We start from the raw sequence: 25,381 nt of genomic DNA, 5'->3' as shown, positions 1-25,381 counted from the left end.
ATAATAGACCTATAAAGTGACAGGTCATTATTCGTAGCAAGATGAGTGTTATTTGTTACAGTGACTGTAATAGTCCTAAGTGACAGGTCATTATTCGTAGCAAGATAAGTGTTATTTGTTACAGTGACTATAATAGTCCTAAGTGACAGGTCATTATTCGTAGCAAGATAAGTGTTATTTGTTACAGTGACTATAATAGTCCTATAAAGTGACAGGTCATTATTCGTAGCAAGATAAGTGTTATTTGTTACAGTGACTATAATAGTTCTATAAAGTGACAGGTCATTATTCGTAGCAAGATAAGTGTTATTTGTTACAGTGACTATAATAGACCTAAGTGACAGGGAAGTGTCGGAGTCGTTTTCACCGGCACAAGCTTCATCGATGACATCCGTCTCAATGGCCAAATTGTTATCGTACTCCACTGCGTCGTTTTCACAGGTAGATTTATTTATTGGAATTGCACCAGTGTCATTAGTTTTTTTCCTTGGAATCGCGCCAAGTTGAGCTGAAATCCTCGAAGGATTACTCTCATTTTGGGTTATAATCTTTTTTCCAGACTTTAGACTACCCAATTTATTATTTTGCATAACATTATTCGTAGCAAGATAAGTGTTATTTGTTACAGTGACTATAATAGACCTAAGTGACAAGACTTTATTCGTAGCAAATAAGTGTTATTTGTTACAGTGACTATAATAGTCCTAAGTGACAGGTCATTATTCGTAGCAAGATAAGTGTTATTTGTTACAGTGACTACAATAGTCCTAAGTGACAGGTCATTATTCGTAGCAAGATAAGTGTTATTTGTTACAGTGACTATAATAGTTCTATAAAGTGACAGGTCATTATTCGTAGCAAGATAAGTGTTATTTGTTACAGTGACTATAATAGACCTAAGTGACAAGACTTTATTCGTAGCAAATAAGTGTTATTTGTTACAGTGACTATAATAGTCCTAAGTGACAGGTCATTATTCGTAGCAAGATAAGTGTTATTTGTTACAGTGACTACAATAGTCCTAAGTGACAGGTCATTATTCGTAGCAAGATAAGTGTTATTTGTTACAGTGACTATAATAGTTCTATAAAGTGACAGGTCATTATTCGTAGCAAGATAAGTGTTATTTGTTACAGTGACTATAATAGACCTAAGTGACAGGACATTATTCGTAGCACGATAAGTGTTATTTGTTACAGTGACTATAATAGACCTAAGTGATAGGTCATTATTCGTAGCAAGATAAGTGTTATTTGTTACAGTGACTATATCAGTCCTAAGTGACAGGTCATTATTCGTAGCAAGATAAGTGTTATTTGTTACAGTGACTATAATAGACCTAAGTGACAGGACATTATTCGTAGCACGATAAGTGTTATTTGTTACAGTGACTATATTAGATCTAAGTGACAGGTCATTATTCGTAGCAAGATAAGTGTTATTTGTTACAGTGACTATAATAGACCTAAGTGATAGGTTATTATTTGTAGCACGATAAGTGTTATTTGTCACAGTGACTATAATAGTTCTATAAAGTGACAGGTCATTATTCGTAGCAAGATAAGTGTTATTTGTTACAGTGACTATAATAGTTCTAGAAAGTGACAGGTCATTATTCGTAGCAAGATAAGTGTTATTTGTTACAGTGACTATAATAGTTCTATAAAGTGACAGGTCATTATTCGTAGCAAGATAAGTGTTATTTGTTACAGTGACTATAATAGACCTAAGTGATAGGTCATTATTTGTAGCACGATAAGTGTTATTTGTTACAGTGACTATAATAGTTCTATAAAGTGACAGGTCATTATTCGTAGCAAGATAAGTGTTATTTGTTACAGTGACTATAATAGTTATATAAAGTGACAGGTCATTATTCGTAGCAAGATAAGTGTTATTTGTTACAGTGACTATAATAGTTCTATAAAGTGACAGGTCATTATTCGTAGAACGATAAGTGTTATTTGTTACAGTGACTATAATAGACCTAAGTGACAGGACATTATTCGTAGCATGATAAGTGTTATTTGTTACAGTGACTATAATAGTTCTATAAAGTGACAGGTCATTATTCGTAGCAAGATAAGTGTTATTTGTTACAGTGACTATAATAGACCTAAGTGACAGGTCATTATTCGTAGCACGATAAGTGTTATTTGTTACAGTGACTATAATAGTTCTATAAAGTGACAGGACATTATTCGTAGCATGATAAGTGTTATTTGTTACAGTGACTATAATAGTTCTATAAAGTGACAGGTCATTATTCGTAGCAAGATAAGTGTTATTTGTTACAGTGACTATAATAGACCTAAGTGACAGGTCATTATTCGTAGCACGATAAGTGTTATTTGTTACAGTGACTATAATAGTTCTATAAAGTGACAGGTCATTATTCGTAGCAAGATAAGTGTTATTTGTTACAGTGACTATAATAGTTCTATAAAGTGACAGGTCATTATTCGTAGCAAGATAAGTGTTATTTGTTACAGTGACTATAATAGTTCTATAAAGTGACAGGTCATTATTCGTAGCAAGGTAAGTGTTATTTGTTACAGTGACTATAATAGTTCTATAAAGTGACAGGTCATTATTCGTAGCAAGATAAGTGTTATTTGTTACAGTGACTATAATAGTTCTATAAAGTGACAGGTCATTATTCGTAGCAAGATAAGTGTTATTTGTTACAGTGACTATAATAGTTCTATAAAGTGACAGGTCATTATTCGTAGCAAGATAAGTGTTATTTGTTACAGTGACTATAATAGTCCTAAGTGACAGGTCATTATTCGTAGCAAGGTAAGTGTTATTTGTTACAGTGACTATAATAGTCCTAAGTGACAGGTCATTATTCGTAGCAAGGTAAGTGTTATTTGTTACAGTGACTATAATAGTTCTATAAAGTGACAGGTCATTATTCGTAGCAAGATAAGTGTTATTTGTTACAGTGACTATAATAGTCCTAAGTGACAGGTCATTATTCGTAGCAAGGTAAGTGTTATTTGTTACAGTGACTATAATAGTTCTATAAAGTGACAGGTCATTATTCGTAGCAAGATAAGTGTTATTTGTTACAGTGACTATAATAGTTCTATAAAGTGACAGGTCATTATTCGTAGCAAGATAAGTGTTATTTGTTACAGTGACTATAATAGACCTAAGTGACAGGTCATTATTCGTAGCAAGATAAGTGTTATTTGTTACAGTGACTATAATAGACCTAAGTGACAGGTCATTATTCGTAGCACGATAAGTGTTATTTGTTACAGTGACTATAATAGTTCTATAAAGTGACAGGTCATTATTCGTAGCAAGATAAGTGTTATTTGTGGAATGTTGGTGAATCTTCTATGTATTTTTTACTGCTAGTTTGTAATTCACTAAACATATCAACAATCATAACTGAAGTGTGTAGACCAACACGATTAGTTATCATGCCAGTATTTGCCATTTTATTTAAAGGATTATAAGCATATATATCTCCTGAGTGGATAGTAAGTACAGAGCCCTGGGAATATACCACGCAACGTTAACACAATACGATAATGTTACAATGTCAAACGAATGCTAGGATTATATACCCTAATACAGTAAGAAAGTGTAAACTGCATCCGAGATAGTTACCTTAAATTTAAGAAGGAAATCCCCGTGTATAATGCAACATACATGGTTGGCTATATAATATAATGTCTTGTTATATTATAATTTAATGTCTTGTACCAAAATAAAATATCTTATAATATTAAAATATAATATCAAGCATTATTATACATCTGTCATAGTAACGGCATAAGATACAGCATGCCATAATTTGGCGGTATTTTACGGGGTATTTTCATCCTACCATATTAGGAAATGCGAATTCCAAATATAGAATGATTACGCGTGTAAGCGTCCTCTGAAAATAAAAACAAACATGGTTGCCATCAGGGTTTGACCGGACTCAACACTAAGAAGTTCGCAGATTCTGTTCTAAACTTTTTGGATTTCGGCATTCCCATGATGTATCATTAGAAAGAAAAGACGTATAATAATAAGGTTATTACAGGACACCTGAAAGTATTCACTCAGACAGTACACCGTCGCATCGATCTCCGCTGCGCGTCGGTCGATACTCCTGCTGTACTGTCTGTCTTCGAGCATACTTTGAAGTATCTTCGTAATAACCTCATATAAAATTATAATCACTTTAAATAATATTAGTTCCTGGAGTGTTTTTTTTCTTAGTACATGCATTCATCAGCAGACCGTTTGAGTGTATGGAACAGCAATAACGAACTTTTTTTTTGTTTTTTTTGTGCTAAATCACAGTATATTGATTCCATAAATTAGAAGTTAGTGTAATCATAATTCTATCAACGTGGCACATATTGCTTGCCTTTGTATTTGGAATTCTATTTTACGACAAGGTATTAACTCATTCAAGCATTAGAACAGTAACATGTATTATGTAACGTATGGCCATCGGTGGAATTTAGATTTTATAACCAACTTTTTACCCTTAATGTAGGGTGCAACCTATACGTTGTATTTTAGTATTACAAGACATTATATGAGGTTATTACGAGGATACCTTAACGTATATAGAGATGTATTAGTATTAGTACATAGAGACGAATTATGGACCACATGTAATGAATGAACTCACATTTCAGCGAAATCCAGACAATCTCAGTTTGCTGAGTATATCCATCCCCGACTCTGCACTCCCATTGGCCCTCGTCTCTTACATCAACACCATGTATTTCAACTGTATACTGAATGGTATTGGGAACGAGATGATATCTAGCTTGGCTATCGTCATCGTCACTCCCATCTGAAACGAGTTGCTTATTGCGTGCAATAGTAGTTTCGTTGGTACCATAACTGTTCTTTTTGATCCAGGACATTTCATGACATTCAGTTAATCCAACTGTGTTGCATACTAATGTGATATTGTCACCAATATACGCTGTGATATTTGAATCAAATGGTGAAATATCCCATTGCATTTCTTCATGTTCTGTAATGAAAGTAGAATACTTCATATTACGACTGGTTTGCGTCGATAGTGTAATGTGTAATTATTGGATCGTTGTCCTCGATATCTAGTCATATATTAGACACAGAAAATGTTTGTTTTCATACCAATAATACAATAACTTGTTTAATAACATTATACATGTTACCTCAGTAACCAATTACATCACGAATTTCGTAATTCCGAAAACATTTGCATAGACTGGGATATTCAACATATATTTTGTATTAGGATTGTTACTGAAATGACCAAAATTAATATTTCATCTTAGCGTTAGACAGTTAATTTCAGAAGGTTTAAAATATCAAGTAGCAGATGTAGACCACAACTATGATAACCACCGGAATACAACATGTCTGATATATGACGAGTGTCACTAGTTGATCTTTTCAATACTTTAAAAATGGTTTAAATACATTGTCAGTAACAATTATTTCCATTTCATAGCCCAAAGACATATCTTAAATGTTGTATAGTTACTTACGCTCAAGCCTAATTGTCTTTGACGTGATTCCCTTTAAATTGCTTATTTCGCATTGATATTCGCCGAAGTCATACATATTTACATGGCTAAAGGATAAACGTGTCTCCTGGGATGTTGTTTCAATTGTCACACCATTTTCTAACTCGCTGAAATCAAAATTACACAATTACGATATGTCCACAAAATGTACCGTTTATTAACAAAACTAGAGCACATTTAAGCAGTTGACCAGTAATTGAATTTATGTCGACAATACTTATAATACATACACCAATACTGTGTCGGAATGTAATTAGAAACAATATATTTTAGTTCATTAAATTCATTTCAGAAGTAATTCATCTGAGTAGGTCCTGGTCACATGTGTCTCTGTTTGCAGGTTCATTCCTTTCGTGTTTTGTTTCGTTAGAATCAAGTTGTGGGTGAATGTAGTGGTTTTGATCTTCAACACTGTCATTCTGCATCAGAAGCGACCGACCAATCAGCCGTTATTGATTGATTGATTGATTGATTGGTTGACTGTGGAATTGTAAATGAATACAATAAAATAACTTTGCATATAGTTCACACTCATTACATGGTTATAGATTGCATTCAGACGATGTTTTGCATAGAGGGTTAACTCTTTTTTCAAACCTACAAATAAATTACATTAAAACATTAAAATTTACTCACAAGACCAACTATTAATGTCATCGCTATAGGACTACATGTAGATGGTAATGAATCGTACACACAGCTCATAATTCATAAATGAAGTCAAACTGCTTAGTTTTCTTCTTCAGATTTATTATACTAATATTGATAATATTATAAAAAGGAGCAACTGGTATTTTTTTTATAAATTAAATTAAATTTGATTTTTCTTTTATCCTTTTTTCCATTTTAAAATTTGTGGGACCGATGGAGTTCCTGGGCTCGCTGTGCAGCTACCTGGTCTTCTGATCATGTTGTCCCCACCACACTACAAAGTCTATTCCACTCAGTCTGTTTTTATAACTGTAATAGACGTATTTGTTCCAAGAATAACAAACACGAGCAATATCTGTCAGAATTTCACATTATAAAACCAGCGATGTCACGTATCGCTTACTTTCTAACATTTCCCCATGGTTATTCTCCCTATTATTTCATACAAACATTGCCCAAATCTCGGAGATGAACTCACTTCAATTTATTGATAAGGACACATTCACATCCACTGGAGGATGTACTCCCTGCAAGTCCAAAAGTTGTGCTACTGCAGCCAGTAGAAATAACACATACAAAATCAATCATCATATTATCAATAACACCACCAAGGCAATAACATAGGTTTGATAAAGGTGGGTGCAATAACTAGACCGAAACGGCATCAAATTTAAATCCAGCTAAGCCGTTGTAATGAGTTGTAATATATATGCAAAGTTATTGTGTGTTTTGTTGTGTTTGTTGTTAAAATATTGGTATTTAAAAACTAGTAACACATTCACCATTGTCGAATCTTTGAAATATACTTACTTAACAGTACTTCCATCAGTCGCATTGGTCCACACAATCTCAGTTACATTAGGGCTAGCCTGATAAAAGCAGACCAGTAACGCTGAATCATGCAAACATGATACAGTAACCACTTCATGATCTACAACTACATCTGGTTTATCTAAAAATAAAATAGTATTATTTTCTGAATAAATGTCATGTTATATTATAATGCCATGGAATCCATATATCTTCTGTTTACAAACTTGAAGATGTAGTGAAATGTGCACCTGAGTTACTTGCTTTGTGTTTGGGTGGTTATTTCCTTGATTTTTTCCAAATATTTATTTTGTGTTTTTGAGCTTGTAAATGTATTTTGCTCAATGGTTTGTGGTTGTATATGTTATTTGCCCGTTAAAATGCTATTCGGTGAAAGTATGCCAAAAAACGTGGCGAATTTCGTCTTGAAATTATATTTTGAAATTATTATATTATACACGGCTAAAAAAAAAGAATGTTTAAATAAAGTGTTATACTCACAGTCCATTGTGATTTCTACAGTCGCTTGAACACTGCCCTCAGTGTTACTGGCAGCACATTGATAAACACCTCGATGTGAACTGCTCATATTCACTAATTCCAATATACTACCATGTGATAAATATTCACCACTCGGTAACATGTCTCCTGGTCTGGACCAGACAATGCTTGGTTTAGGACTTCCAATCGCTGTACACTTCAATTCGTATGTCGTATTTTCATGAGCAAAGAAATCGTAAGTAATGAAATCGATCTCTGGGGGAACTGGATAAAAAATATATTGATTACATTTTTTTTATTTATTGTAACAGTAATGAACATGCCACAGCGCCAAATGCAATATGGTACTTGGGGAATTCATTGTGTATAGTATAATGCCATGTGACAAAGAGAGAAACTACGAGCTTTGAACTCTGTTATGAAAATGAGTTGACCATGGCCTCGTTTTGGAGATAGTAATTGCCCAGTATATAGTTTTGCGGCTAGTGAATTATTATGTGTACAACGTTGAGTAATGTGATTCTGTTGGGTGTTTATTTATACCCCTATCACATGTGATGAATGAATGTCATGTTATAGTATAATGCCATGTGATGAATGAATATTATGTTATAGTATAATGCCATGTGACGAATGAATATTATGTTATAGTATAATGCCATGTGATGAATGAATATTATGTTATAGTATAATGCCATGTGACGAATGAATATTATGTTATAGTATAATGCCATGTGATGAATGAATATTATGTTATAGTATAATGCCATGTGACGAATGAATATTATGTTATAGTATAATGCCATGTGATGAATGAATATTACGATATAGTATAATGCCATGTGACGAATGAATATTATGTTATAGTATAATGCCATGTGATGAATGAATATTATGTTATAGTATAATGCCATGTAATGAATGAATATTATGTTACAGTATAATGCCATGTAATAAATGAATATTATGTTGTAGTATAATGATATGCAATGAATGAATATTATGTTATAGTATAATGCCATGTGATGAATGAATATTATGTTATAGTATAATGCCATGTAATGAATGAATATTATGTTACAGTATAATGCCATGTAATGAATGAATATTATGTTATAGTATAATGATATGCAATGAATGAATATTATGTTATAGTATAATGCCATGTGATGAATGAATATTATGTTATAGTATAATGCCATGTGATGAATGAATATTATGTTATAGTATAATGCCATGTGACGAATGAATATTATGTTATAGTATAATGATATGCAATGAATGAATATTATGTTATAGTATAATGCCATGTGATGAATGAATATTATGTTATAATACGCCATGTGACGAATGAATATTATGCTATAGTATAATGATATGCAATGAATGAATATTATGTTATAGTATAATGCCATGTGATGAATGAATATTATGTTATAGTATAATGATATGCAATGAATGAATATTATGTTATAGTATAATGCCATGTGATGAATGAATATTATGTTATAATACACCATGTGACGAATGAATATTATGTTATAGTATAATGATATGCAATGAATGAATATTATGTTATAGTATAATGCCATGTAATGAATGAATATTATGTTATAGTATAATGCCATGTGATGAATGGATATTATGTTATAGTATAATGATATGCAATGAATGAATATTATGTTATAGTATAATGCCATGTAATGAATGGATATTATGTTATAGTATAATGATATGCAATGAATGAATATTATGTTATAGTATAATGCCATGTGATGAATGAATATTATGTTATAGTATAATGATATGCAATGAATGAATATTATGTTATAGTATAATGCCATGTGATGAATGAATATTATGTTATAATACGCCATGTGACGAATGAATATTATGTTATAGTATAATGATATGTAATGAATGAATATTATGTTATAATACGCCATGTGACGAATGAATATTATGTTATAGTATAATGCCATGTAATGAATGAATATTATGTTGTAGTATAATGCCATGTATTGAATGAATATTATGTTATAGTATAATGCCATGTATTGAATGAATATTATGTTATAGTATAATGCCATGTGATGAATGGATATTATGTTATAGTATAATGATATGCAATGAATGAATATTATGTTATAGTATAATGATATGCAATGAATGAATATTATGTTGTAGTATAATGATATGCAATGAATGAATATTATGTTATAGTATAATGATATGCAATGAATGAATATTATGTTATAGTATAATGCCATGTAATGAATGAATATTATGTTATAGTATAATGCCATGTGATGAATGGATATTATGTTATAGTATAATGATATGCAATGAATGAATATTATGTTATAGTATAATGCCATGTAATGAATGGATATTATGTTATAGTATAATGATATGCAATGAATGAATATTATGTTATAGTATAATGCCATGTGATGAATGAATATTATGTTATAGTATAATGATATGCAATGAATGAATATTATGTTATAGTATAATGCCATGTGATGAATGAATATTATGTTATAATACGCCATGTGACGAATGAATATTATGTTATAGTATAATGATATGTAATGAATGAATATTATGTTATAATACGCCATGTGACGAATGAATATTATGTTATAGTATAATGCCATGTAATGAATGAATATTATGTTGTAGTATAATGCCATGTATTGAATGAATATTATGTTATAGTATAATGCCATGTATTGAATGAATATTATGTTGTAGTATAATGCCATGTGACGAATGAATATTATGTTATAGTATAATGCCATGTAATGAATGGATATTATGTTATAGTATACTGATATGCAATGAATGAATATTATGTTATAGTATAATGCCATGTGATGAATGAATATTATGTTATAGTATAATGATATGCAATGAATGAATATTATGTTATAGTATAATGCCATGTGATGAATGAATATTATGTTATAGTATAATGCCATGTAATGAATGAATATTATGTTGTAGTATAATGCCATGTAATGAATGAATATTATGTTATAGTATAATGCCATGTATTGAATGAATATTATGTTGTAGTATAATGCCATGTGAGGAATGAATATTATGTAATAGTATAATGCCATGTAATGAATGGATATTATGTTATAGTATAATGATATGCAATGAATGAATATTATGTTATAGTATAATGCCATGTGATGAATGAATATTATGTTATAGTATAATGATATGCAATGAATGAATATTATGTTATAGTATAATGCCATGTGATGAATGAATATTATGTTATAATACGCCATGTAATGAATGAATATTATGTTATAGTATAATGCCATGTGATGAATGAATATTATGTTATAGTATAATGATATGCAATGAATGAATATTATGTTATAGTATAATGCCATGTGATGAATGAATATTATGTTATAATACGCCATGCAATGAATGAATATTATGTTATAGTATAATGCCATGTGATGAATGAATATTATGTTATAATATAATGCCATGTGATGAATGAATATTATGTTATAGTATAATGATATGCAATGAATGATTATTATGTTATAGTATAATGCCATGTGATGAATGAATATTATGTTATAGTATAATGATATGCAATGAATGAATATTATGTTGTAGTATAATGCCATGTGATGAATGAATATTATGTTATAGTATAATGCCATGTGATGAATGAATATTATGTTATAATATAATGCCATGTGATGAATGAATATTATGTTATAGTATAATGCCATGTGATGAATGAATATTATGTTATAGTATAATGCCATGTAATGAATGAATATTATGTTATAGTATAATGCCATGTGATGAATGAATATTATGTTATAGTATAATGCCATGTGACGAATGAATATTATGTTATAGTATAATGATATGCAATGAATGAATATTATGTTACAGTATAATGCCATGTGACGAATGAACATTATGTTATAATACGCCATGTAATGAATGAATATTATGTTCTAGTATAATGCCATGTGACGAATGAATATTATGTTATAGTATAATGATATGCAATGAATGAATATTATGTTATAGTATAATGCCATGTGATGAATGAATATTATGTTATAGTATAATGCCATGTGATGAATGAATATTATGTTATAGTATAATGCCATGTGATGAATGAATATTATGTTATAGTATAATGATATGCAATGAATGAATATTATGTTATAGTATAATGCCATGTGATGAATGAATATTATGTTATAGTATAATGCCATGTGATGAATGAATATTATGTTATAGTATAATGATATGCAATGAATGAATATTATGTTGTAGTATAATGCCATGTGATGAATGAATATTATGTTATAGTATAATGCCATGTGATGAATGAATATTATGTTATAATATAATGCCATGTGATGAATGAATATTATGTTATAGTATAATGATATGCAATGAATGAATATTATGTTATAGTATAATGCCATGTGATGAATGAATATTATGTTATAGTATAATGCCATGTAATGAATGAATATTATGTTATAGTATAATGCCATGTGATGAATGAATATTATGTTATAGTATAATGCCATGTGACGAATGAATATTATGTTATAGTATAATGATATGCAATGAATGAATATTATGTTATAGTATAATGCCATGTGATGAATGAATATTATGTTATAGTATAATGATATGCAATGAATGAATATTATGTTATAGTATAATGCCATGTGATGAATGAATATTATGTTATAGTATAATGATATGCAATGAATGAATATTATGTTATAGTATAATGCCATGTGATGAATGAATATTATGTTATAGTATAATGCCATGTAATGAATGAATATTATGTTATAGTATAATGCCATGTGATGAATGAATATTATGTTATAGTATAATGCCATGTGACGAATGAATATTATGTTATAGTATAATGATATGCAATGAATGAATATTATGTTATAGTATAATGCCATGTGACGAATGAATATTATGTTACAGTATAATGCCATGTAATAAATGAATATTATGTTGTAGTATAATGATATGCAATGAATGAATATTATGTTATAGTATAATGCCATGTGATGAATGAATATTATGTTATAGTATAATGCCATGTAATGAATGAATATTATGTTACAGTATAATGCCATGTAATGAATGAATATTATGTTATAGTATAATGATATGCAATGAATGAATATTATGTTATAGTATAATGCCATGTGATGAATGAATATTATGTTATAGTATAATGCCATGTGATGAATGAATATTATGTTATAGTATAATGCCATGTGACGAATGAATATTATGTTATAGTATAATGATATGCAATGAATGAATATTATGTTATAGTATAATGCCATGTGATGAATGAATATTATGTTATAATACGCCATGTGACGAATGAATATTATGCTATAGTATAATGATATGCAATGAATGAATATTATGTTATAGTATAATGCCATGTGATGAATGAATATTATGTTATAGTATAATGATATGCAATGAATGAATATTATGTTATAGTATAATGCCATGTGATGAATGAATATTATGTTATAATACACCATGTGACGAATGAATATTATGTTATAGTATAATGATATGCAATGAATGAATATTATGTTATAGTATAATGCCATGTAATGAATGAATATTATGTTATAGTATAATGCCATGTGATGAATGGATATTATGTTATAGTATAATGATATGCAATGAATGAATATTATGTTATAGTATAATGCCATGTAATGAATGGATATTATGTTATAGTATAATGATATGCAATGAATGAATATTATGTTATAGTATAATGCCATGTGATGAATGAATATTATGTTATAATACGCCATGTGACGAATGAATATTATGTTATAGTATAATGATATGTAATGAATGAATATTATGTTATAATACGCCATGTGACGAATGAATATTATGTTATAGTATAATGCCATGTAATGAATGAATATTATGTTGTAGTATAATGCCATGTATTGAATGAATATTATGTTATAGTATAATGCCATGTATTGAATGAATATTATGTTGTAGTATAATGCCATGTGACGAATGAATATTATGTTATAGTATAATGCCATGTAATGAATGGATATTATGTTATAGTATACTGATATGCAATGAATGAATATTATGTTATAGTATAATGCCATGTGATGAATGAATATTATGTTATAGTATAATGATATGCAATGAATGAATATTATGTTATAATATAATGCCATGTAATGAATGAATATTATGTTGTAGTATAATGCCATGTAATGAATGAATATTATGTTATAGTATAATGCCATGTATTGAATGAATATTATGTTGTAGTATAATGCCATGTGAGGAATGAATATTATGTAATAGTATAATGCCATGTAATGAATGGATATTATGTTATAATACACCATGTGACGAATGAATATTATGTTATAGTATAATGATATGCAATGAATGAATATTATGTTATAGTATAATGCCATGTAATGAATGAATATTATGTTATAGTATAATGCCATGTGATGAATCAATGTCATGTTATAGTATAATGATATGCAATGAATGAATATTATGTTATAGTATAATGCCATGTAATGAATGAATATTATGTTGTAGTATAATGCCATGTAATGAATGAATATTATGTTATAGTATAATGCCATGTATTGAATGAATATTATGTTGTAGTATAATGCCATGTGAGGAATGAATATTATGTAATAGTATAATGCCATGTAATGAATGGATATTATGTTATAGTATAATGATATGCAATGAATGAATATTATGTTATAGTATAATGCCATGTGATGAATGAATATTATGTTATAGTATAATGATATGCAATGAATGAATATTATGTTATAGTATAATGCCATGTGATGAATGAATATTATGTTATAATACGCCATGTGATGAATGAATATTATGTTATAGTATAATGCCATGTGATGAATGAATATTATGTTATAATATAATGCCATGTAATGAATGAATATTATGTTATAGTATAATGCCATGTGATGAATGAATATTATGTTATAGTATAATGATATGCAATGAATGAATATTATGTTATAGTATAATGCCATGTGATGAATGAATATTATGTTATAATACGCCATGCAATGAATGAATATTATGTTATAGTATAATGCCATGTGATGAATGAATATTATGTTATAATATAATGCCATGTGATGAATGAATATTATGTTATAGTATAATGATATGCAATGAATGAATATTATGTTATAGTATAATGCCATGTGATGAATGAATATTATGTTATAGTATAATGATATGCAATGAATGAATATTATGTTGTAGTATAATGCCATGTGATGAATGAATATTATGTTATAGTATAATGCCATGTGATGAATGAATATTATGTTATAATATAATGCCATGTGATGAATGAATATTATGTTATAGTATAATGCCATGTGATGAATGAATATTATGTTATAGTATAATGCCATGTAATGAATGAATATTATGTTATAGTATAATGCCATGTGATGAATGAATATTATGTTATAGTATAATGCCATGTGACGAATGAATATTATGTTATAGTATAATGATATGCAATGAATGAATATTATGTTATAGTATAATGCCATGTGACGAATGAACATTATGTTATAATACGCCATGTAATGAATGAATATTATGTTGTAGTATAATGCCATGTGACGAATGAATATTATGTTATAGTATAATGATATGCAATGAATGAATATTATGTTATAGTATAATGCCATGTGATGAATGAATATTATGTTATAGTATAATGCCATGTGATGAATGAATATTATGTTATAGTATAATGCCATGTGATGAATGAATATTATGTTATAGTATAATGATATGCAATGAATGAATATTATGTTATAGTATAATGCCATGTGATGAATGAATATTATGTTATAGTATAATGCCATGTGATGAATGAATATTATGTTATAGTATAATGATATGCAATGAATGAATATTATGTTGTAGTATAATGCCATGTGATGAATGAATATTATGTTATAGTATAATGCCATGTGATGAATGAATATTATGTTATAATATAATGCCATGTGATGAATGAATATTATGTTATAGTATAATGATATGCAATGAATGAATATTATGTTATAGTATAATGCCATGTGATGAATGAATATTATGTTATAGTATAATGATATGCAATGAATGAATATTATGTTATAGTATAATGCCATGTGATGAATGAATATTATGTTATAGTATAATGCCATGTAATGAATGAATATTATGTTATAGTATAATGCCATGTGATGAATGAATATTATGTTATAGTATAATGCCATGTGACGAATGAATATTATGTTATAGTATAATGATATGCAATGAATGAATATTATGTTATAGTATAATGCCATGTGACGAATGAATATTATGTTACAGTATAATGCCATGTAATAAATGAATATTATGTTGTAGTATAATGATATGCAATGAATGAATATTATGTTATAGTATAATGCCATGTGATGAATGAATATTATGTTATAGTATAATGCCATGTAATGAATGAATATTATGTTACAGTATAATGCCATGTAATGAATGAATATTATGTTATAGTATAATGATATGCAATGAATGAATATTATGTTATAGTATAATGCCATGTGATGAATGAATATTATGTTATAGTATAATGCCATGTGATGAATGAATATTATGTTATAGTATAATGCCATGTGACGAATGAATATTATGTTATAGTATAATGATATGCAATGAATGAATATTATGTTATAGTATAATGCCATGTGATGAATGAATATTATGTTATAATACGCCATGTGACGAATGAATATTATGCTATAGTATAATGATATGCAATGAATGAATATTATGTTATAGTATAATGCCATGTGATGAATGAATATTATGTTATAGTATAATGATATGCAATGAATGAATATTATGTTATAGTATAATGCCATGTGATGAATGAATATTATGTTATAATACACCATGTGACGAATGAATATTATGTTATAGTATAATGATATGCAATGAATGAATATTATGTTATAGTATAATGCCATGTAATGAATGAATATTATGTTATAGTATAATGCCATGTGATGAATGGATATTATGTTATAGTATAATGATATGCAATGAATGAATATTATGTTATAGTATAATGCCATGTAATGAATGGATATTATGTTATAGTATAATGATATGCAATGAATGAATATTATGTTATAGTATAATGCCATGTGATGAATGAATATTATGTTATAATACGCCATGTGACGAATGAATATTATGTTATAGTATAATGATATGTAATGAATGAATATTATGTTATAATACGCCATGTGACGAATGAATATTATGTTATAGTATAATGCCATGTAATGAATGAATATTATGTTGTAGTATAATGCCATGTATTGAATGAATATTATGTTATAGTATAATGCCATGTATTGAATGAATATTATGTTGTAGTATAATGCCATGTGACGAATGAATATTATGTTATAGTATAATGCCATGTAATGAATGGATATTATGTTATAGTATACTGATATGCAATGAATGAATATTATGTTATAGTATAATGCCATGTGATGAATGAATATTATGTTATAGTATAATGATATGCAATGAATGAATATTATGTTATAATATAATGCCATGTAATGAATGAATATTATGTTGTAGTATAATGCCATGTAATGAATGAATATTATGTTATAGTATAATGCCATGTATTGAATGAATATTATGTTGTAGTATAATGCCATGTGAGGAATGAATATTATGTAATAGTATAATGCCATGTAATGAATGGATATTATGTTATAATACACCATGTGACGAATGAATATTATGTTATAGTATAATGATATGCAATGAATGAATATTATGTTATAGTATAATGCCATGTAATGAATGAATATTATGTTATAGTATAATGCCATGTGATGAATCAATGTCATGTTATAGTATAATGATATGCAATGAATGAATATTATGTTATAGTATAATGCCATGTAATGAATGAATATTATGTTGAAGTATAATGCCATGTAATGAATGAATATTATGTTATAGTATAATGCCATGTATTGAATGAATATTATGTTGTAGTATAATGCCATGTGAGGAATGAATATTATGTAATAGTATAATGCCATGTAATGAATGGATATTATGTTATAGTATAATGATATGCAATGAATGAATATTATGTTATAGTATAATGCCATGTGATGAATGAATATTATGTTATAGTATAATGATATGCAATGAATGAATATTATGTTATAGTATAATGCCATGTGATGAATGAATATTATGTTATAATACGCCATGTAATGAATGAATATTTTGTTATAGTATAATGCCATGTGATGAATGAATATTATGTTATAATATAATGCCATGTGATGAATGAATATTATGTTATAGTATAATGATATGCAATGAATGAATATTATGTTATAGTATAATGCCATGTGATGAATGAATATTATGTTATAATACGCCATGTAATGAATGAATATTATGTTATAGTATAATGATATGCAATGAATGAATATTATGTTATAGTATAATGCCATGTGATGAATGAATATTATGTTATAGTATAATGATATGCAATGAATGAATATTATGTTATAGTATAATGCCATGTGATGAATGAATATTATGTTATAGTATAATGCCATGTGATGAATGAATATTATGTTATAGTATAATGATATGCAATGAATGAATATTATGTTGTAGTATAATGCCATGTGATGAATGAATATTATGTTATAGTATAATGATATGCAATGAATGAATATTATGTTGTAGTATAATGCCATGTGATGAATGAATATTATGTTATAGTATAATGCCATGTGATGAATGAATATTATGTTATAATATAATGCCATGTGATGAATGAATATTATGTTATAGTATAATGATATGCAATGAATGAATATTATGTTATAGTATAATGCCATGTGATGAATGAATATTATGTTATAGTATAATGCCATGTGATGAATGAATATTATGTTATAGTATAATGCCATGTAATGAATGAATATTATGTTATAGTATAATGCCATGTGATGAATGAATATTATGTTATAGTATAATGCCATGTGACGAATGAATATTATGTTATAGTATAATGATATGCAATGAATGAATATTATGTTATAGTATAATGCCATGTGACGAATGAATATTATGTTATAATACGCCATGTAATGAATGAATATTATGTTGTAGTATAATGCCATGTGACGAATGAATATTATGTTATAGTATAATGATATGCAATGAATGAATATTATGTTATAGTATAATGCCATGTGATGAATGAATATTATGTTATAGTATAATGCCATGTGATGAATGAATATTATGTTATAGTATAATGCCATGTGACGAATGAATATTATGTTATAGTATAATGATATGCAATGAATGAATATTATGTTATAGTATAATGCCATGTGATGAATGAATATTATGTTATAGTATAATGCCATGTGATGAATGAATATTATGTTATAGTATAATGCCATGTAATGAATGAATATTATGTTATAGTATAATGCCATGTGATGAATGAATATTATGTTATAGTATAATGCCATGTGACGAATGAATATTATGTTATAGTATAATGATATGCAATGAATGAATATTATGTTATAGTATAATGCCATGTGACGAATGAATATTATGTTATAATACGCCATGTAATGAATGAATATTATGTTGTAGTATAATGCCATGTGACGAATGAATATTATGTTATAGTATAATGATATGCAATGAATGAATATTATGTTATAGTATAATGCCATGTGATGAATGAATATTATGTTATAGTATAATGCCATGTGATGAATGAATATTATGTTATAGTATAATGATATGCAATGAATGAATATTATGTTATAGTATAATGCCATGTGATGAATGAATATTATGTTATAGTATAATGCCATGTAATGAATGAATATTATGTTATAGTATAATGATATGCAATGAATGAATATTATGTTATAGTATAATGCCATGTGACGAATGAATATTATGTTATAGTATAATGCCATGTGATGAATGAATATTATGTTATAGTATAATGCCATGTGATGAATGAATATTATGTTATAATATAATGCCATGTGATGAATGAATATTATGTTATAGTATAATGATATGCAATGAATGAATATTATGTTATAGTATAATGCCATGTGATGAATGAATATTATGTTATAGTATAATGCCATGTGATGAATGAATATTATGTTATAGTATAATGATATGCAATGAATGAATATTATGTTGTAGTATAATGCCATGTGACGAATGAATATTATGTTATAGTATAATGCCATGTGATGAATGAATATTATGTTATAGTATAATGCCATGTGATGAATGAATATTATGTTATAGTATAATGCCATGTAATGAATGAATATTATGTTATAGTATAATGCCATGTGATGAATGAATATTATGTTATAGTATAATGATATGCAATGAATGAATATTATGTTATAGTATAATGCCATGTGATGAATGAATATTATGTTATAGTATAATGCCATGTGATGAATGAATATTATGTTATAGTATAATGCCATGTGATGAATGAATATTATGTTATAGTATAATGCCATGTGATGAATGAATATTATGTTATAGTATAATGCCATGTAATGAATGAATATTATGTTATAGTATAATGCCATGTGATGAATGAATATTATGTTATAGTATAATGCCATGTGACGAATGAATATTATGTTATAGTATAATGATATGCAATGAATGAATATTATGTTATAGTATAATGCCATGTGATGAATGAATATTATGTTATAATACGCCATGTGACGAATGAATATTATGCTATAGTATAATGATATGCAATGAATGAATATTATGTTATAGTATAATGCCATGTGATGAATGAATATTATGTTATAGTATAATGATATGCAATGAATGAATATTATGTTATAGTATAATGCCATGTGATGAATGAATATTATGTTATAATACACCATGTGACGAATGAATATTATGTTATAGTATAATGATATGCAATGAATGAATATTATGTTATAGTATAATGCCATGTAATGAATGAATATTATGTTATAGTATAATGCCATGTGATGAATGGATATTATGTTATAGTATAATGATATGCAATGAATGAATATTATGTTATAGTATAATGCCATGTAATGAATGGATATTATGTTATAGTATAATGATATGCAATGAATGAATATTATGTTATAGTATAATGCCATGTGATGAATGAATATTATGTTATAATACGCCATGTGACGAATGAATATTATGTTATAGTATAATGATATGTAATGAATGAATATTATGTTATAATACGCCATGTGACGAATGAATATTATGTTATAGTATAATGCCATGTAATGAATGAATATTATGTTGTAGTATAATGCCATGTATTGAATGAATATTATGTTATAGTATAATGCCATGTATTGAATGAATATTATGTTGTAGTATAATGCCATGTGACGAATGAATATTATGTTATAGTATAATGCCATGTAATGAATGGATATTATGTTATAGTATACTGATATGCAATGAATGAATATTATGTTATAGTATAATGCCATGTGATGAATGAATATTATGTTATAGTATAATGATATGCAATGAATGAATATTATGTTATAATATAATGCCATGTAATGAATGAATATTATGTTGTAGTATAATGCCATGTAATGAATGAATATTATGTTATAGTATAATGCCATGTATTGAATGAATATTATGTTGTAGTATAATGCCATGTGAGGAATGAATATTATGTAATAGTATAATGCCATGTAATGAATGGATATTATGTTATAATACACCATGTGACGAATGAATATTATGTTATAGTATAATGATATGCAATGAATGAATATTATGTTATAGTATAATGCCATGTAATGAATGAATATTATGTTATAGTATAATGCCATGTGATGAATCAATGTCATGTTATAGTATAATGATATGCAATGAATGAATATTATGTTATAGTATAATGCCATGTAATGAATGAATATTATGTTGTAGTATAATGCCATGTAATGAATGAATATTATGTTATAGTATAATGCCATGTATTGAATGAATATTATGTTGTAGTATAATGCCATGTGAGGAATGAATATTATGTAATAGTATAATGCCATGTAATGAATGGATATTATGTTATAGTATAATGATATGCAATGAATGAATATTATGTTATAGTATAATGCCATGTGATGAATGAATATTATGTTATAGTATAATGATATGCAATGAATGAATATTATGTTATAGTATAATGCCATGTGATGAATGAATATTATGTTATAATACGCCATGTGATGAATGAATATTATGTTATAGTATAATGCCATGTGATGAATGAATATTATGTTATAATATAATGCCATGTAATGAATGAATATTATGTTATAGTATAATGCCATGTGATGAATGAATATTATGTTATAGTATAATGATATGCAATGAATGAATATTATGTTATAGTATAATGCCATGTGATGAATGAATATTATGTTATAATACGCCATGCAATGAATGAATATTATGTTATAGTATAATGCCATGTGATGAATGAATATTATGTTATAATATAATGCCATGTGATGAATGAATATTATGTTATAGTATAATGATATGCAATGAATGAATATTATGTTATAGTATAATGCCATGTGATGAATGAATATTATGTTATAGTATAATGATATGCAATGAATGAATATTATGTTGTAGTATAATGCCATGTGATGAATGAATATTATGTTATAGTATAATGCCATGTGATGAATGAATATTATGTTATAATATAATGCCATGTGATGAATGAATATTATGTTATAGTATAATGCCATGTGATGAATGAATATTATGTTATAGTATAATGCCATGTAATGAATGAATATTATGTTATAGTATAATGCCATGTGATGAATGAATATTATGTTATAGTATAATGCCATGTGACGAATGAATATTATGTTATAGTATAATGATATGCAATGAATGAATATTATGTTATAGTATAATGCCATGTGACGAATGAACATTATGTTATAATACGCCATGTAATGAATGAATATTATGTTGTAGTATAATGCCATGTGACGAATGAATATTATGTTATAGTATAATGATATGCAATGAATGAATATTATGTTATAGTATAATGCCATGTGATGAATGAATATTATGTTATAGTATAATGCCATGTGATGAATGAATATTATGTTATAGTATAATGCCATGTGATGAATGAATATTATGTTATAGTATAATGATATGCAATGAATGAATATTATGTTATAGTATAATGCCATGTGATGAATGAATATTATGTTATAGTATAATGCCATGTGATGAATGAATATTATGTTATAGTATAATGATATGCAATGAATGAATATTATGTTGTAGTATAATGCCATGTGATGAATGAATATTATGTTATAGTATAATGCCATGTGATGAATGAATATTATGTTATAATATAATGCCATGTGATGAATGAATATTATGTTATAGTATAATGATATGCAATGAATGAATATTATGTTATAGTATAATGCCATGTGATGAATGAATATTATGTTATAGTATAATGATATGCAATGAATGAATATTATGTTATAGTATAATGCCATGTGATGAATGAATATTATGTTATAGTATAATGCCATGTAATGAATGAATATTATGTTATAGTATAATGCCATGTGATGAATGAATATTATGTTATAGTATAATGCCATGTGACGAATGAATATTATGTTATAGTATAATGATATGCAATGAATGAATATTATGTTATAGTATAATGCCATGTGACGAATGAATATTATGTTACAGTATAATGCCATGTAATAAATGAATATTATGTTGTAGTATAATGATATGCAATGAATGAATATTATGTTATAGTATAATGCCATGTGATGAATGAATATTATGTTATAGTATAATGCCATGTAATGAATGAATATTATGTTACAGTATAATGCCATGTAATGAATGAATATTATGTTATAGTATAATGATATGCAATGAATGAATATTATGTTATAGTATAATGCCATGTGATGAATGAATATTATGTTATAGTATAATGCCATGTGATGAATGAATATTATGTTATAGTATAATGCCATGTGACGAATGAATATTATGTTATAGTATAATGATATGCAATGAATGAATATTATGTTATAGTATAATGCCATGTGATGAATGAATATTATGTTATAATACGCCATGTGACGAATGAATATTATGCTATAGTATAATGATATGCAATGAATGAATATTATGTTATAGTATAATGCCATGTGATGAATGAATATTATGTTATAGTATAATGATATGCAATGAATGAATATTATGTTATAGTATAATGCCATGTGATGAATGAATATTATGTTATAATACACCATGTGACGAATGAATATTATGTTATAGTATAATGATATGCAATGAATGAATATTATGTTATAGTATAATGCCATGTAATGAATGAATATTATGTTATAGTATAATGCCATGTGATGAATGGATATTATGTTATAGTATAATGATATGCAATGAATGAATATTATGTTATAGTATAATGCCATGTAATGAATGGATATTATGTTATAGTATAATGATATGCAATGAATGAATATTATGTTATAGTATAATGCCATGTGATGAATGAATATTATGTTATAATACGCCATGTGACGAATGAATATTATGTTATAGTATAATGATATGTAATGAATGAATATTATGTTATAATACGCCATGTGACGAATGAATATTATGTTATAGTATAATGCCATGTAATGAATGAATATTATGTTGTAGTATAATGCCATGTATTGAATGAATATTATGTTATAGTATAATGCCATGTATTGAATGAATATTATGTTGTAGTATAATGCCATGTGACGAATGAATATTATGTTATAGTATAATGCCATGTAATGAATGGATATTATGTTATAGTATACTGATATGCAATGAATGAATATTATGTTATAGTATAATGCCATGTGATGAATGAATATTATGTTATAGTATAATGATATGCAATGAATGAATATTATGTTATAATATAATGCCATGTAATGAATGAATATTATGTTGTAGTATAATGCCATGTAATGAATGAATATTATGTTATAGTATAATGCCATGTATTGAATGAATATTATGTTGTAGTATAATGCCATGTGAGGAATGAATATTATGTAATAGTATAATGCCATGTAATGAATGGATATTATGTTATAATACACCATGTGACGAATGAATATTATGTTATAGTATAATGATATGCAATGAATGAATATTATGTTATAGTATAATGCCATGTAATGAATGAATATTATGTTATAGTATAATGCCATGTGATGAATCAATGTCATGTTATAGTATAATGATATGCAATGAATGAATATTATGTTATAGTATAATGCCATGTAATGAATGAATATTATGTTGTAGTATAATGCCATGTAATGAATGAATATTATGTTATAGTATAATGCCATGTATTGAATGAATATTATGTTGTAGTATAATGCCATGTGAGGAATGAATATTATGTAATAGTATAATGCCATGTAATGAATGGATATTATGTTATAGTATAATGATATGCAATGAATGAATATTATGTTATAGTATAATGCCATGTGATGAATGAATAT

At 26.9% G+C, this 25,381-nt stretch overlaps 1 protein-coding gene across 1 annotated transcript in view; it reads right to left on the bottom strand.

Annotated features, from left to right (window-relative positions):
* LOC102809953 (neural cell adhesion molecule L1-like protein) overlaps window positions 1–25,381 on the bottom strand; it is a 48,339-nt gene that overhangs the window by 1,167 nt on the left and 21,791 nt on the right. The window contains exons 4-7 of the mRNA XM_085499072.1: window positions 7,506–7,769; window positions 7,005–7,146; window positions 5,505–5,650; window positions 4,649–5,002 (exon numbers count right to left, since the gene is read on the bottom strand). Coding sequence (XP_085355198.1) covers window positions 4,649–5,002; window positions 5,505–5,650; window positions 7,005–7,146; window positions 7,506–7,769 — 906 coding nt within the window. The remainder of the gene's footprint in view (window positions 1–4,648; window positions 5,003–5,504; window positions 5,651–7,004; window positions 7,147–7,505; window positions 7,770–25,381) is intronic.

This window comes from Saccoglossus kowalevskii, chromosome 5, assembly GCF_978046115.1.
Source record: "Saccoglossus kowalevskii chromosome 5, keSacKowa6.1, whole genome shotgun sequence".
In the NCBI taxonomy this organism is placed as follows: Eukaryota; Metazoa; Hemichordata; class Enteropneusta; family Harrimaniidae; genus Saccoglossus; species Saccoglossus kowalevskii.
The sequence above is the reverse complement of the archived record's forward strand: the minus strand, read 5'-3'. Positions and strand labels throughout refer to the sequence as shown.